At 36.5% G+C, this 16,415-nt stretch overlaps 1 protein-coding gene across 1 annotated transcript in view; it reads left to right on the top strand.

The window, feature by feature from the left end:
* Window positions 1-16,415, top strand: part of LOC128028658 (schwannomin-interacting protein 1) — a 189,599-nt gene that overhangs the window by 25,137 nt on the left and 148,047 nt on the right. Inside the window, exons 3-4 of the mRNA XM_052615929.1 lie at window positions 14,886-14,947; window positions 15,499-15,570. Of these exons, the coding sequence (XP_052471889.1) occupies window positions 14,886-14,947; window positions 15,499-15,570 (134 nt within the window). The remainder of the gene's footprint in view (window positions 1-14,885; window positions 14,948-15,498; window positions 15,571-16,415) is intronic.

Below are 16,415 nucleotides of genomic sequence, written 5' to 3'. Positions count from 1 at the left end.
AAATGCTAATCACTAATCACCATTATGGGGACTTAAATAATACATTACAGCAGTAAACAACTATATTTCTCACAGTGGCACAGTTAAAGACTTTATAATGTGAATTCACAGTAAAACGAGCAGTAAATGACTGATGTTTGCATCATTCTGCTGTTCATTCATTGCCACTTGTAAGAGAATGACCAGCATGCATTGAATTTTTTACTGTAAAATAAACCTCTTTAATTGTGTAGCTTCCTGGCAATGCTTTACAGTGCAGATGAAGCTCTGACTGTTGAACAGCACCACAGAGAGTTATTAAACTGCCTGCCTCACATTTGGACTGCAGGCTGAGAGAGAAGACACTTTTCTTTTCTTTTTTTAAATCAACATCTATATTTCAGGGGGAAAGTTTATATCGATATAGGTCTCTGAAGAAGACTGTGTATCTCGGGTCCTAAAACTGACCTTTTTTTATTTTGCTTTGCATCATTTTACCTTCATGGGTTCATTATAAATAGTCCTACAGTGTGCCAGAAATCAGCACAGATGTTTTAACATCTGCGTTCCTATGAGCTCATACTGTAAACTCAGCATCCGTAACAACTGAATGCACGACTGACCAAACTGCTGTTAGAAGTCTTCTGTGTCATGAAGAGGGTCTGATTCTGAATAAGACTTATTTTTAAACTGCTCTGTGAACTCAGTTGCTGTAGTTACTGTCGGCAGAGATACAGCAGTGTGGACAGACAGCGGATCTAACTCTATTAGAGACACACTCACATCTGTCTATGCATTGAGCTCATGTAGCTGGACCAGACTGACTAGTTACTCTACAAGAGTCTTCAGTCAAAAAGGTTTCTATGTCACATGAAGACATTATTTTGTAATGAATCAGCTCAAAGAGGAAATATGAATAATCAGTCATAACTAGTTGATTAATTATAAATATTTAGATCCACTGTAAGTATTTACTTGCAATCTCAGTGTCAACTGTCTGTCAGTTCTAAGAACGTTACTTTCCTGGTTAAGGAGAGCTACTCTCTTACTGTACAACACTGCCCAGAGCATGTAGAAAAAACCTGCATGATTAGGGACTCCAGTTATGAGAAAACAATGAACAACCTCAAGTGTGATACTAATAAGACTTTATTAACCTCGTTAACACTTAAACTAGTCTAACACACACACACACACACACACACACATGCATACAGTGGGTATAGGAAAAAGGGTTAAAGCTTAAGCAGTAAAGAGAAGGGAAATAAAGACATGAAGCTATGGTACAGTTTGATGGAAACATCAGTTTCTTAGTTCAAACACACAGTTGTCAAAGGTGCATATGATACTTAATGTATCAATTAATAAGACTAACTTTGATTCTTCCATGTTTGATAAAGAGTCCTGATGCACTTTGGGGCTCCAGTTGGTCTCCTGAAGTGAGTTTATGAGAAAGATCAGTTTGATACAGAAGATCTTGATGAATGGAAAGTCAAGGCCAAGCCTGGTGCTAGCTTAGGGTGGTTTTTAAGGCTCTTAGCTCAGCATCTTCTCCTGTAATTCCTGAATCTAGAAGAACCGCCCTGATCTGGTGATCAGTGATCTATACAGGGGGACGATGTCACACTCTCAGGATTTGGGTGAGCCAATAAAGAAAGGTACCTTTTGGAGGGACATTTTACAACTCTGTTTCTAGTATAGTGTCTTTCATATTAGAAATTAGATTTGAGGTTCAGGAGAAGAATCTTTAAGATTCTTATAAAACTAATGTGTTGTATAGGTATCAACATGTAATATACACTCTTTAGATCATGAAAATACAAACTCATAGATACCAAACATCATATAGATGAGGTTATATTAACTAATGATCCATCATAAGCATGCATAAAACATATACAATACACAAAAGACAATATACAATTCCCTAAAGTATATGTGTGTTCATTCAAAGAAAGGGTTTTCTATGTATTAATTAGAGAAGAGTCACTTTTTATGTGCATTATGTGTTTTTGAGAGATTGCGTTAAGAGTTGCTTTGCCACGTTCCTGGGCGCCATAAACCTAGTGTTATCAGATAGTGTGCTTTGGGTTCCCATGGAACCAGAGGCCTGTTCCTCTGTTTAGGGTTGCCCTTTTTTGAGATGATAGTTGCTTTTTAGGGAAGGATCCATAGACCCTTTGGTTATATGAGGGGGCGTTAGATATTATTTGTTAAATATAAGAAATAGTGGTGTGTTCTGACTGGTCCAGATGCTAAAAATTTAAATTCACTAGTTTTTGAGTTTAGGTTAAATTCTGCTAGAATTGAAGCATCTGAATAATCCTCCTACCATCTCAAGATGCACAGTTTGGAAAGAGACTGACAAGAACACTTTTTGAAAACAAACAGGAGCACATGAATATGTATAGTACCTGAGGAGAGACACCCCTCCTGCTGAATAATGCATGAGCCCATCTCTCTCGGTCCTGCTGTGGGATTCTGCAGGGAGAACTGGCTTCTGTATAGTTGCTTGAGTTTCTGATGATATTTGACTTCGCAGGTCTCCCCCAGGGCTACTGCATGTGAGGATGTAGATCATACTGAATAGCTGCAGTGATTAATGCATGTGAAAACATAGCAGTAGTATCTGCATATGTTCTACTGGAGCATCACAAGCGACAATAAAAATACAAATACAAATAATCATAAAACACATCTATACATTCATATACTTCAAAACACATGTGATGTTTTGTAGAGAAGCAGGTAAACTGATATGAAGTCAGTTGATTGATGGTAGCTTGATGGTGTGTTTCAGACATACAGTATATTTATACTGGTGCTGCTCAGTATGTCGTTCTGAATATACAAGACCTCTAACTCACACACAACAGCTCACACATCACCATCATCCAGGCACACTGGGAAAAGTGGTAAATTATATATATATATATATATATATATATATATATATATATATATATATATATATATATATATATATAAGCATACAGATTAATCAATCAAATGTTATATCCATAACTGTTTGTGGACAGATCTTTCACAATAGTGAAGCAACTGTTGAGAAATGTCTGAAAGATGTGACATCAATACTCAACATCCAAAACACAAAAATGGTAACACTCAACTAATAAAACCAGCACTACAACATAAACCAACATTACAGAAAAAACAACAACACAAACTGCTAAAAGTGAACCAAAAACAAGTTTAGTAGCACAAATAAAACCAACAAGATTTTAAATACTCTACAGCATCATCTATTCATGCTGCATTGCATGCTGGGAACCTTCAGAGTAAAGCTGCACGTTAGAAACACTGTATGATGCTGTTTGCTCACAAAACATTTCTGAGAGTGCAGTTAGAGACAAGAGAAGGGCCACTGTGAAATAACTGTGAAAGTCATGCAATCATTAACCTGGTATAAACTATAATTTCACACTAAAGCTTAACGGAGTAGGAGACCAAGAAAAAACATCTACAGAGAACCAACAACTCACCATGAACGAGTAGTGATTTGTTATTTGAACCGAGGTGTCGGAGCTAATGTGGAGAATAAGTGCCAGATGAAACCTCGATTCAGGCTTGTGTTGTTAACGTAGAAATCACACGACCAATCACAAACAAGCTTCACATTCTGACCAATCATGTGTGAGATTCACTTTGTGTGTCGGAATGTTCAAATTTTACTTAAAACCTTAAAAGTAAGTTTTCATTTCAGACTTATTCAATTAAATGTTTAAATACCCAGTCATACAATTATATGTGTTCATTATTCTTTTATTAGATCATACTGATATTCATACTGGCATTAAATGCCACATCTTAGCTTCACAAAATTCTCCTTCACTCACATATTCTCCATCAACACAGCGCTGGACTTGCCAGAAATATATTATTGCATTAAATCAATGGAAGCATTAGGATGACAACATCCTGACTAGTAACAATTAGTAGTCTTGCAAGCCCAATCCTGGCTGGTGTCCAGTCCTGCTCCTGGAGGACAGTCTTGCAGAGTTCAGTTCCAGCCAGAAGCAGCTAGTCAGTGTCTTCTGGATCACTAGAAAACTACAGGAAGCTGTGTTTGGAGAAGGAAAGACTGCTGTCTCAGTTGATTGTTTACCAAGCTGTTGTAATTTCTATCCTGAGACATGAGTAACACAACAGCTCACACACATCTGTGCTTGCTTATGAATTTAGGTGTTATCTTTGGGACTGCATGAGGAGGATGACTTTACATCCTGCCTGCAGATGCCTCTAGACTGGCTGGAAAGGTTTTTCTCATGAATGGAGGTCGATAGCCATAAAGCATGTTTGTGTATTAGTTGCATACATACAAAAACCCTATTTGGTAACACTTTATTTTGATAGTTCACTTTAGAGATTCTCAGTGGTTAAAGTGGGATTTGGCACCCTAGCTAGATAACAACGACTTTATTGCAGCTCTTATGGATTTTTGATGTGAGTGCATATGAAAAGCCATTAAATCCAAGAGCTGGGTGAGGGGAGAGAGAAGCGGTGGAGAGCGAAGGAAAGAAGGAAATAAATAGTGTTCCAGTAAATCTGTTAATGGACACAAGTGTCTGATGACTACTTACAGAGGTGTCTTCTAAATCTTTGTAATTTTAGAAAATTTCATTGCACAGTTATGGTGAAAGTATGTTTGCCTGAACCACTGTGGTGTCAACCACCCATCAGAGTTTAGCTCTAACCCTAATCAAACACACCTGAACAAGCTAATCAAGGTCTTCAGGATTACTAAGGCTACAGACAAGTGAGGCTTTTTTCAGGGTTGGAGCTAAAGGACTGATGTTGCCTACCCCTGCTTTAGACTAACACAATTAAAACACAATGCTGGAAATGATCTAGATTCAGTGGGGGAAATCAGGGCTTTTGAAAAGTTGCTTATTGTGATATACAAATGAATGTGAATAATACTTGTGTAACATCATTTTTCTGATGAAAAAAATGCAACGCATTTACATTGCATTGAGAAAATGATTCATGGTGCTGAAATGAGAATCTCCTTTCCCTTGTTTTGCTATGTTACTTCTGCTTTTAATGCAACTTTTAACTGAGTGAAGGTTTCACTCTGTATTCGTGCTGCCATAGTTTTTCAGTATTTCTCCACCCCTGCTCATAGTTCAGGTCAGGTTAGTGAAACATCTAGAGGTTGGTCTGTGTTCAGATGTGTTAGCTGTGGTACAAGACTGTTTGAAATATCACTGCACTGGGAAATCAATGCTTTTTGTCAATTATAATTATGCTTGTAGTTTTAGATTAAGAAAGACATCTTGAATGTGCAGTGGTAACCTGTAAATAACTGGGAGTCCCTCATTTCTGCATAAAATAAAGGAAGGAATTAAAGGGTGATCGAACAAAGGCTCAGTGTTTTGTGAGTGTAGACGAGATAACCTTCACCGTAATATTGCGAACAGTCCAGCACTGTCAGAAACATCAGGCAGATCTGCATATCGCACATTATAGAAACACTGAGATCACTCTCTATTGGAATAAACCAGCTCATCTATATTCATATTCACTGTCTCTAACCGTCAGAGAAGGTGATTACATGGAGAAGAAACAAAGAAAGCAGGCTTGACATGTGAGATGTTTGTTTCTGGTCTCTCAGCAGACTGAAACTCAACATGCTGGAGATCGAATGACGTGTCATGCTGATGTCCTGTTAATTACAGTTTAAATTAACATTACAGCTGCAGGTTAGCACTTTTTACAGTGTAATATTTGATATAAGAACTAGAGAAGGGCTGTCATCTACATGTGCATCTTCATGTTTGAAAGCATGTGAATGTCAAAATACAGTAAGTGTGTTATAGGGACGCTTTCATGAACCAAATGGTAAACAGACTGTTATGTCAAATGTCATATATGCATACATGATTTAAAACAACAAAGACTTCATCTGACAATATTACAGAGCGAGTGATTAAAGCTTAATAACCATGTCTGGGAGTTTCAGCGTGTGCAATGCCTCATGCAGAATAAGTGAGAAAATAATCACTGTCTCATTAAGGAGGGCAAACAATGACATGCCTGACCAATCACACGGCTAGTTCTTCACTGTGAGCTGTTGGAGTTCAGACACACACACACACACACACACACACATACGCACACACACATACATCATCGACATCGCTTGCAGAGATCAGGAAGAGCAGAACCCCATCAGATCTGAACCTCTTTAAAGTGCATCATCTGTTGACCTTTGCATTGTTTTGCATAATGCTGAAGATGGCAGAAAGGGCTCGAGTGGAAAACAGCCTGTGTGGATGTGAAAAGCATCTCAAAGGCTTTATTTGAGCTTTCTCTGTGTCTGATCTAATTTAATGAGAGCTACACATTTTAGAGCTCAGACTGGCCGGGATCTGCCTCTGAGCATCCCAGTGACTGCGTGAAAGCTCTCTGTGAGACGGATAAATGCAGAACTCAAGACTTCTCATAGGTGTCGGGCAAAGATCAGATCTTGCGTGTCTCTCCCTGACCTGAATCCTCTCTGGCTCTCTGCCAGAACCTCCACAGTCGTTACAGCGGTCTGACGTTCTCATGTCCTGCTGTGCTGTCACACCTCTGCTTCAGACCGCCTGGAGAACCCTGGTTAAAATTAACACTTTTTAAAAAGAGTACTTATTACAGAAAGGCCCCCTGTAGTGAATCAATGTAAGTTAAGTATCCAGATTTCGAACGTAATAAATAATTGTTTTTCTCACTTTTGCTGACTGTTGGGAACCAGAAGAACTCCCTCCCGACCTTGCCCCCCCCTTCCCCTCTTTTTGCCCATGCACCACTGAACTCTGAACCTCAGTCAATCCCCCCCCCCACACACACACACACACAATTGACAATAAAGCAGACTTCACTTGCCTAGAGAAGCGAATAGAGAGCAAAATTTGAGCAAATTAGTGTAGCTGCTGTTCAAACCGGGCAAAGAATAATAATGCCCATTTGATCAGATATAAATTAAGTACAAGGTTATGAGATACATTATGTGAATACTTGGCTAAAGAGATGTGTCTTTAATCTAGATTTAAACAGAGAGAGTTTGTCTGAACCCTGATCAAATGGGGGACTATTCCAGAGTTTAGGAGCCAAATGAGAAAAAAGCTCTGCCTCCTTCAGTGGACTTTGTTATCCAAGGTACTACCAAAGGTACAGAGTTTTGTGAACCTTGGGGAGCGAGCTGGATTGTAGAGTGATTAGGGTTGGGTATTGATCAGGGTTTTTACCATACCGGTGCCATTTCAAAACTTTTAAAACGGTACCGGTGCCTAAATGGTGCCTTAACCGAAACAAAAAAGCCACAAAAACCTATGGATAACATTAAAGAACATTTAAAATATTTAAAATAAATCCATAGGTGTCACACACTCTTTGGATCCTCTCATTTCCCAAGTTGTGCTTCCCTTAATCTAAGGGAATTTCCTGATCTGGGTCATTGTTTAATACAAATCAACACATAATGTTTCTACTGTATCTCTCTCACTCACTCCGATATTTAGTTAAAATGAGCGCTGTCTGTCACTGTCTTTAATCAGTTCTGTGAATAACTGTATGGTATGACTGTATATCTTTATAAAGTAGCAACAATGTAATTTGTAAAGTACAGTACTGTGCAAAAGTCTTAGGCAATTTAGTATTTTCACCCCAAAATTGGGTTTTAAGCCAGTTATGTATATCACTTGCTGTAGTGTGTCAGTGGGAAATATCAGTTTACATTTCCAAACATTTGTTAAATGTGAGCCACAATCATCACAAATAAAAGAACCAAAGATTTAGACTACTTCAGTCTGTGTGCATTGAATTAATTAAATAAACAAGTTTCACAATTTGAGTAGAATTGCTGAAATAAATGAACTTTTCCAAGACTTTTTAAATTTATTGAGATGTACCTGTGTGTATTAAATTCTAAAAATATAAATAAAAGTGCACATTCAGTACAAGTACATACACTTTATTTTTTACAATAACTTTGGTGAAACATTGATTTCTTGGATAGACAAGAATCAATCAAATCATCTGAAAGTGATGATTGTGACTGTTATCAGTCAGTGGTTCAATAAAGCACCATTCCAGCTCTAAAGAGACATTATATCTGCATCATATGCCTAGAGCATGCTACAACACACAAATCATGACAACACAACACAAAACATTCTTCAGCACATTCTTCAGCACTCTTTGCCTTGTTTTCAAATAATATATATAAATGCTGTAGAAAAAGCTATATTCACTGAAAACTGATGTGAGAGGTTATGCACAGAGACAGGTTGAACAGCATGTCTCTCTATAGCCCCTTTCACAGTGCACGTCATTTCAGAAAATTGCCGGAACATTGCCGGGAGTGCCTTCTGTGTAAAAGCAAACACGTCCCGGGATTGATTCTGGGATTGATCCCGGGTCAGGGACCTAGTAACATTGCCGGATTCAGTCCTGGAACAAGTCTGTGTGAACAAAAGCCAGATTTAATGCCGTAAAGGGTGTGTCGTAACGATGACGTGTATTAACACAAAGATCAATGTTCGCGACGAAACAAATATGTGCAAACTGTAATGAAGCAGAGATCAGTTATTTCCCAACTTTCCGCAATGAATCTGAGATCATTCGCCAGCTTAAATGAAAGTTAACCTGCGTAGTGTTTTCAACTCGTATATTACATGTCACAACCTGATGTCACATGTCTTTATGGGACTTCATGCAGATATTCCGGGTAATCACTGGCAGTGTGAGAGTGCAAAATCTAGAAACCCGGGAACAATTGCCGGGACACATTACTAGTGTATTTTCCGGAATTGCAGTGTGAAAGGGGCTTATCACACACAGACACACACACACACAAAGAGAGGGAGAGAGAACAAGTAAACACTACTCATCATTTCTCTGTCTCCACCTAGATGCTCCTGCTGTCAGTGAGTGGTCATGGTGTAGTGGTCGACTGATATATTGACAAGGCAGATATATCATCTGATATTTGGAGTTCTTGGTCAATACATTGTCCTGTTTGGATGATATATAGTAAGCAGTACCTTTATTTTGAAAATGGCAAGAATACCTGTTCTGCCTCTTCATTACTGTACCGTCTCTCTTTAGCAGTTCTGACTAATAAATGATTACACAAAAAGTGTTGGCCTCATGACATGGCTTAGATCTCTCAGGACAGCTTTTAAAGTCTGACTCTTTGTTTTAATGGTTTGTGGCTTCGCTGCTTCACTGTGATGTTGTCTCAGAGTTACTGGACCGTTAGCGTGTCTGTCTGTGGCCACAGCGGGTTTTGTGGCTAATATTGGCAGAATGCTGGATCTCTGCTGTGTGTCTGCTAAACGCTTAAATGAGTGAACGGCTCACACTCTTACACAGCTGACTTATATCAAATTTCATGCGTTTCATGTATAAAATCATCAAGCATAAACAGATAATCTTGTCTTCTGCGTGTATTAGGGCTATATGATTTCAGTGAAAAACACAGATGAAATCCTGGAATCCAGTTATAAAAATGGAATGTACTCTATAATGTGGAATTTCCATGGACTTTGACAAGATTAGGATGAATATATCAAAAGTAGGACTGTAATGTCAAATGACAGAGAATCTCGGATTTATACGTTTATGAATTCAACCAAGCTAACAGAATTGTGCTACATTCTCCAAATATTCAGTGTTGGTTCTGTAAACATTTTTTTTTTCAGTTTTCTCGATGTTGGAGGACAATTTTTAAAAGGTATGATGTTACTCAAAGGTTCTGTCAACTTAATTTGGATTTTTAATTCAACATTCTAAGAACATTGATTTGTAACATTTCAAGAACAATAAAATATCCAGTTTCCTTAATGTTAGTAGAATGTTACATAAAGACTAGTATGATTCCTCAAACATTCTTTCAATCATTCAAACACCTGCTGGGAACAAGCACTTGAAATTGTAATTTAAAGTCACCATCATGGAGATCAGTGTTTGGGCTCTTGACACTTGACTTATACTAATTTGCATTTTTTTTGTCTCTTTTTTGCAGTAATTGCAGGTGCTTTCAGAAAACATTTCTGTATTAATAAAGCATATCAACATGACTATATTAATAACAAGCAAATGATTGCTTTAAAGTAGTTTAGACAATTGGGTAACACTTTCTATGAAGCACGTATTTATAATACATTATAAGGGTATTCTTAAGTCATTATAAAGAATGCATAATGCATTATAAAAAGCCTTATAATATGTTATATTAATTCATGAATAATCATAACAACAATTATAATACATCATAATGCTTACATATATGTGGTTATAAGTTTAAAAGTATGATTATTTATAACACACAATGCACACCATATTAAATGTACTTAATTTACAGTATAATGGACTGTATCATAACTTGACATTGTAAAATCTGCACAGTATCTTACTGCAGCTTGTGAGTGGTTAGATGTTGAATGTTATTTGAGTGTTTCCTGTGGAGCTAATGTTAATTAATTGATGTGAGATTAATACACTAACTGTATTAATCTCATTATAAGTAATCAAACTCATAAACTTATAACCACAAATACGTAAGTATTATGATGTATTATAATTGTTTTTTATGATTATTCATGAGTTGATATAACATATTATAAGGTTTTTTATAATGCATTATGCTTTCATCATGAGGCCTTAAGAATACACTTATAATATATTATAAATACAGGCTTCATAGAAAGTGTTACCAATTCTTACACACTTTAATAATTTGAGTAAGATTGTCCAAAACTATTTAAAAGTTTAATACATCACAATTAGACATCAGCGCTCATTATACAAACCTCAACAATGCAAGCAGGGAGCCATGAATGTATTTTACATGCTGTCATGAAGTATGTCACCATTGTTGTGTTTCATATGTCTAATGCTAATATCTGTAAGTGTATTTATGACACAAAACGTGTTTTAAACTAAAAGTTAACAATTACTGTATTTATTATATTTATATACATTCAACATCCGAAGTGCAACAATAGTGTTACAAGTTATTTATTTTCACATTGGTTGAGTTACTTAAACCCCTTTAATGCAATCATTTGTCTGTCACTAGAACAGACACATCTGAAAACACCTGCAACTGCTGCAAAAGAAGCAAATCTACAAAAGTCATGGGTCAAGAGACCAACTAAATCAAACATTGATCTCCATGATGGTAACCTCAAACAAAATATTTTCAGAAAGTCGTCAACATACTGTATAAACCTCTGTTAATTCTCACTAAGATCTTCTGTAGAAGTGTGACAGAAATAATGTCAATCTGGTTAGTTATAATGTAAGTGAAGCTGAAGATGCTGTTTGTGGAGTTGTTTAATAAGATCTTAAGAGATTTGATGTCTTTTATCTTTGGTTCATCTAAAGCTGTGGCTGAAGAAGGTTGTAGTTTGTGTTCTTATTTCTCTTTCTTTCAGTGCTTGTACATTATTGAAAGAATGTTTCAGGAACATCATACTAACCTTTAAATAACATTCTACTAACATTAAGGAAATTGGATTATTATTATGTACTTGGAATGTTACAAATCAATGTTCATGGAATATTGAATTTCAAATCAAAATTAAATTGAAAGAATGTTTGAGGAACATCATAACTTTTAAAAACTTTCCTCTAACATCAAGAAAACTGCACATTTGTTATGGTCCCAGAACCAACACTGAATATTTGGAATGTTTGAATGTTCTTATAACAAAATTCTGTTAGCTGCGACGCTTGTCTAGTGAATATTAATCAATAGCAGTGTAACTGCAGATTAGTGAATATTCATTAGCTCAGTATTTGCTGTAAAGTGAAGTCACTTTAAATCTGTTCTGATCAGAGGCCTAACAATCAGAAGAGCAGATAAAGTATAACGTGAGTCTCTGTCAGTAGGGAATGTTGGCTGGTTAGAGATGATTGGGTGTTCGTCCTCATGTGTTGACTGATGTTTGTTTAGCGCTGCTCTTGGCTGTTGTTAACAGCATTTATTAAATGATTTAAGCCAGCTGCTCGTGTTTATATGCTGAGAGCTGCAGGAAAAACATGAATAAACACAAAGCTTACCATTAATAATCTGATTTTATTCTGTTTCTTACAGAAGTTTTCTATTAAATACTGTGAAGAAAACAAGATTTCATCAAATTCTAGATCACTCAGATGGTAAACATGATTTTACTGTACATTCTTTTTTATCTAATGTATTACATTATGTGCAGATTAATTAATCTAATTAATAACAAATTATTCACAAATCGATATGGGCTGAGAAACAACCCCCAAAAGATAATATAAAATCATTGTTGTGTTAAATGACAAATGCAGTGAATAAACATAACAAAATTAAATATTATAAATACTTTGTTGCAACATTGAATTTTTAGCACATATTTTAAGGCTACAATGTGGCATGACATGTTTTCAGAAGCTGCATCTGAAGTGCCATTTAGGCGTATTTACACAAACTGTTCAGAGACTGCATGAGCTACAATTATATAAGTAATAATATAAGATTAATGGGGTATAAATATGCATTAATAGGTTAAAGAAAACTATATTGAAATATTAAATAATTTTTCACGTTGGAGACAGTTCTGACTGAACTGTTTTTGTTTGAAAAACAGAGCAAAAACAGAGAATATGTACAGTATTGTTTCTAAAATGTAACAAAATATTGTCCAGTGTTAAAATAAACCTCACATTTGCAGTGGTGCAGATATTGGGGGAAAACAGCACTCTTGTTGCTGTGATATCGTGTGATATACAGTAAATATAAAATGTCATATTTTTTGCCCTCATATCTTGAATTTCAGGCTCATATAACTGCATTCTAATAGACTCCATCACGTAGTCAGTTGTCCTGCATCATGTTCATCAGACACTGCATCAATTATTGCATTTACAATCAATGAGATTAAAATTGGATTAAAATTTTGATTAAACTTCACCTCATGTAAATGCAATACTTTTATCAAAATATTGCAATTAAGTAAATAGTCGTAGCAATCATAATCATAATAAAATATGTGGTGTATGCTCAGTTTGTTCAGTGCTGAACAAAGTTTAGACACAATGTTAGTTAGAGATTCATTGACTTCATGAGATTGTGATGTTGCGGTGTTAACTTTCCAATACGTCTGTAGTAATGTTTTGCATTTGATGTAAGTGGATGGTGAACATGTCTAAATATGTGAGTTCATCATCTGTGTTGCGGTGTTAGTGAATAATGATGTAAAAAAAGAAAAAAAAAGAAAGAAAAACGAAATATCCCAATAATGAAAATTCCATGTGAACTGGAGTGAAGAGGTTTGCTCGTGTCATGTAAATAACTTACTGCGATTAGATTGGAAATAATCACATCATTGGTGCACATGTAAACACAGACAATATAAGATGAAGGACAGGTCTAGATGGGGAAGCTGTGTTAAATGTGTAAATCATTTTAATGCTTTATTTGTATTGCACTTGTATTCTCTTCCGAACATCAAATCTGCATGTAAATCCGAAGGTAAAATCTAGTTTGTAGTGCTGGTGTTCTTCATCTTTTTGACTCTCTCTCTCTCTATCTCTGTATGTGTCGCTGGCTGGTGTCCAGTTTAATATCATACTGCCAGAGGATCTCTTTCTCTCTCAAACACACACACCTGTCTTCCTCCATCTCTCTCACCTTCAGAGTCTGTGCTGCTTTATAAAGGGTCACCAGCACACCTACAGTGAGCTCTACACACCCACCCACACACACACACACACACACAAATTGTTTGTGTAGTTTCCTCTCTAATCAGTGCAATCTGCTTGACTTGCAAAACCCAAAATTAATATAGATTTTCTGTCCACTTGCACACTAAATTATGCAAAGCATTGTGTTTTATTTCCTGTTTCCTGGCTGTATGTGAGAGTGAGGAGCTCCAGTCTGACCATACGTCTGCAAACACTTATCACACACTTCACACTCACTATGGCATGTGAATCTCACTCTGACCAGACCATGAATCAACCTCAGTTCCTCAAAATGTATATTATATATATTAGGCTCATTATAGATTGAGCTTTATTCACAGAACTCAGCTCAATTAATGGTGTGCTATTACTGTCAGGCAGTAAACAGATTTGAATGTAAAACAGATATTTGTATACAGCAGTAATTTACCAGATAGCACGTCGTGAACATGAGATGAAGTCTAGAGCACACTGAGGCGATCAGGTCTGAACAATGCTCCAGGCTCAGTAAAGTATGACAGATTGTGGCAAGCTGGAGAGTTTTGTGTGTCACACAAATAGTGTTCAGTGTTTGCATGTTTGTGCTCTTAACTGATCCCTTCAATCCTTCGTTACTTCAGGTGAGAAAACAATGCAGAATGCAGTTCATCTGAGCTGTCACTGGAGTCTGTTTTGGTTTGGTTTTCCTGCCCTCCTCTAGTTAGTTTCCTTGGTTGTTAATTAGTTCCCACACCTGTTCTGCTGTACTTTGAATACACTCCTCTGTCTATTAAAGACCTCAGTTTCCCCTGATTGTCTGGTATTGTTTATGTCGACATCCTTCTGTGAGTTCTGTCTCTTAAAATGGGAAGTACTGTGTTTTAGAAAAAAGGGTGTAGTTTTGGATGTTCTTGAGTTGTTCCTGAGCAACATAGGTAGGGTCAGAAATGATGTCCATAGAAGTGTGTGTGGTTGTTGATAAAACTCAAGACTACAAACTGTGTAGTAGAAAAAAAATCAGTGTAGAAAGAAATCATCATGCAGCATGAGCAGATCTGCAGTGTCACAATCAACTCATTTTATTCACTTTGATAGTGACAGCCGAAAACAGAACTAACTTAACTGTAGCCATTAAATCCTGACCCTGGATGCGGAAATGATTTGATTGTTTATTCCCTTGTTCTCTTGCCTGTGTTTCTCAGGAGGAGCTCCAGACATCCCAGAGGATAAAGTGTTTGAACGACGAGGGATACGAACTGCAAACGTGAGTACTGTGTGTGATGGACCAAATCTGACTAACTCCAGGGTTGAAATCCATTTGATGGATATTTATTGAATTTAAAAAAAGCAAAGTACAAAGTCAAATCAAGTAAAATAATTCAAATTCACAAACACAATCCAGACCGATCTAAATAAAAATGTAACACTAGAAGAAGCTGGCAAGAAAATGGAGCCTCTATCATGAATGAGTATCATCTTCATCTCAGCACTGATGTGAGAGCTCCCTCTGGTGTGCAGGAGGGGCTACACACTCAAATGTCACAAATGTTACAGACATGTGACCCTGGAGCGCAAAACCTTAAGTGTCTTAAGCCTTAACTGTATTTCAGACAGGACCACTTTTGGCAAGTTACTGTGTATTGTTTGTCTTCTTTGCTGTATTCATGTGAGAGTGAAAAATATGGTTTCCCACCATCTGTTCATTTGACTGTGAGGTATACAACATCAATTTCAAATATGAAAGAAGTTGTTACCATCTTAAAGTCTATATGACTGGTAGAATGTGCTTGTGTTGTGTGAATGTGTTTGTTTCAGCCATCAGATGGAGACAGACGTGGAGAATAACATCACAGTGAACACACACCCGCTGGAGACCACCGTACTGATGTGAGTATGTCATCACGATCACCATTTATTTACACTCTAGATATCACATCACCACAGATGATTATCTGTAAATACTGGTATTCCATTGCCACGGGTGATTATGAAAATTACAGTGTCACTGCTCTATTACTGCTATTGCTGTATCAGCAATTATTGGTATTTCCTTACAGTACTGTATTGCTTTGTTATCATTTATTATGAGTAAGTAATTATAACAATTGCATTATCGGTCATTTCTGTATTTTACTAATATATTTGATTATAGGTATTTGATTATGTACTCAAATAACTCACAATTACACTTCATTTTACAGCATCCTTGTTACACTTGTGTACTTGTTATAGTAATAAGAGTAAATCATGCATGCATTACATGCATTTAACCCCAATCCCTATGGAATAAAATCACTTTCAAAAATAATCGTACGTAATTAAAAATATTTGTGTGTAATTTTAATATACTCGTGCGTAATTTAAAACTATTGTACGTAATTCAGTTTTTTGTCAGAGTTGGATTCCAAAATCTACGGCCACGACAATTTACAGATACGCGATTTTGTGTGTTTTTTAGAGTACAACTCTAAAATGTACGACTGTGACAGTTTACAGACACGGCGCTTTTTTTCACAATAGCTCTGTTACACACACGACATGCGAAATTACGACCACGAAATGCGGTGTGCGAAACGGCTGTCAAAAATACGTCATCAAGGTCACAGGCATTACTATCCGAGGGAAGATGAATCGATTCAACGAAGAGTCATACTCTCGCTATTGATTCATAGAAAGCGATAAATTAAACACATAATCCTATAAAACCAATTTAAATTTATCCAATGTAAAAA

This window comes from Carassius gibelio, chromosome A15, assembly GCF_023724105.1.
Source record: "Carassius gibelio isolate Cgi1373 ecotype wild population from Czech Republic chromosome A15, carGib1.2-hapl.c, whole genome shotgun sequence".
Taxonomy (NCBI): Eukaryota; Metazoa; Chordata; class Actinopteri; order Cypriniformes; family Cyprinidae; genus Carassius; species Carassius gibelio.
The sequence above is the reverse complement of the archived record's forward strand: the minus strand, read 5'-3'. Positions and strand labels throughout refer to the sequence as shown.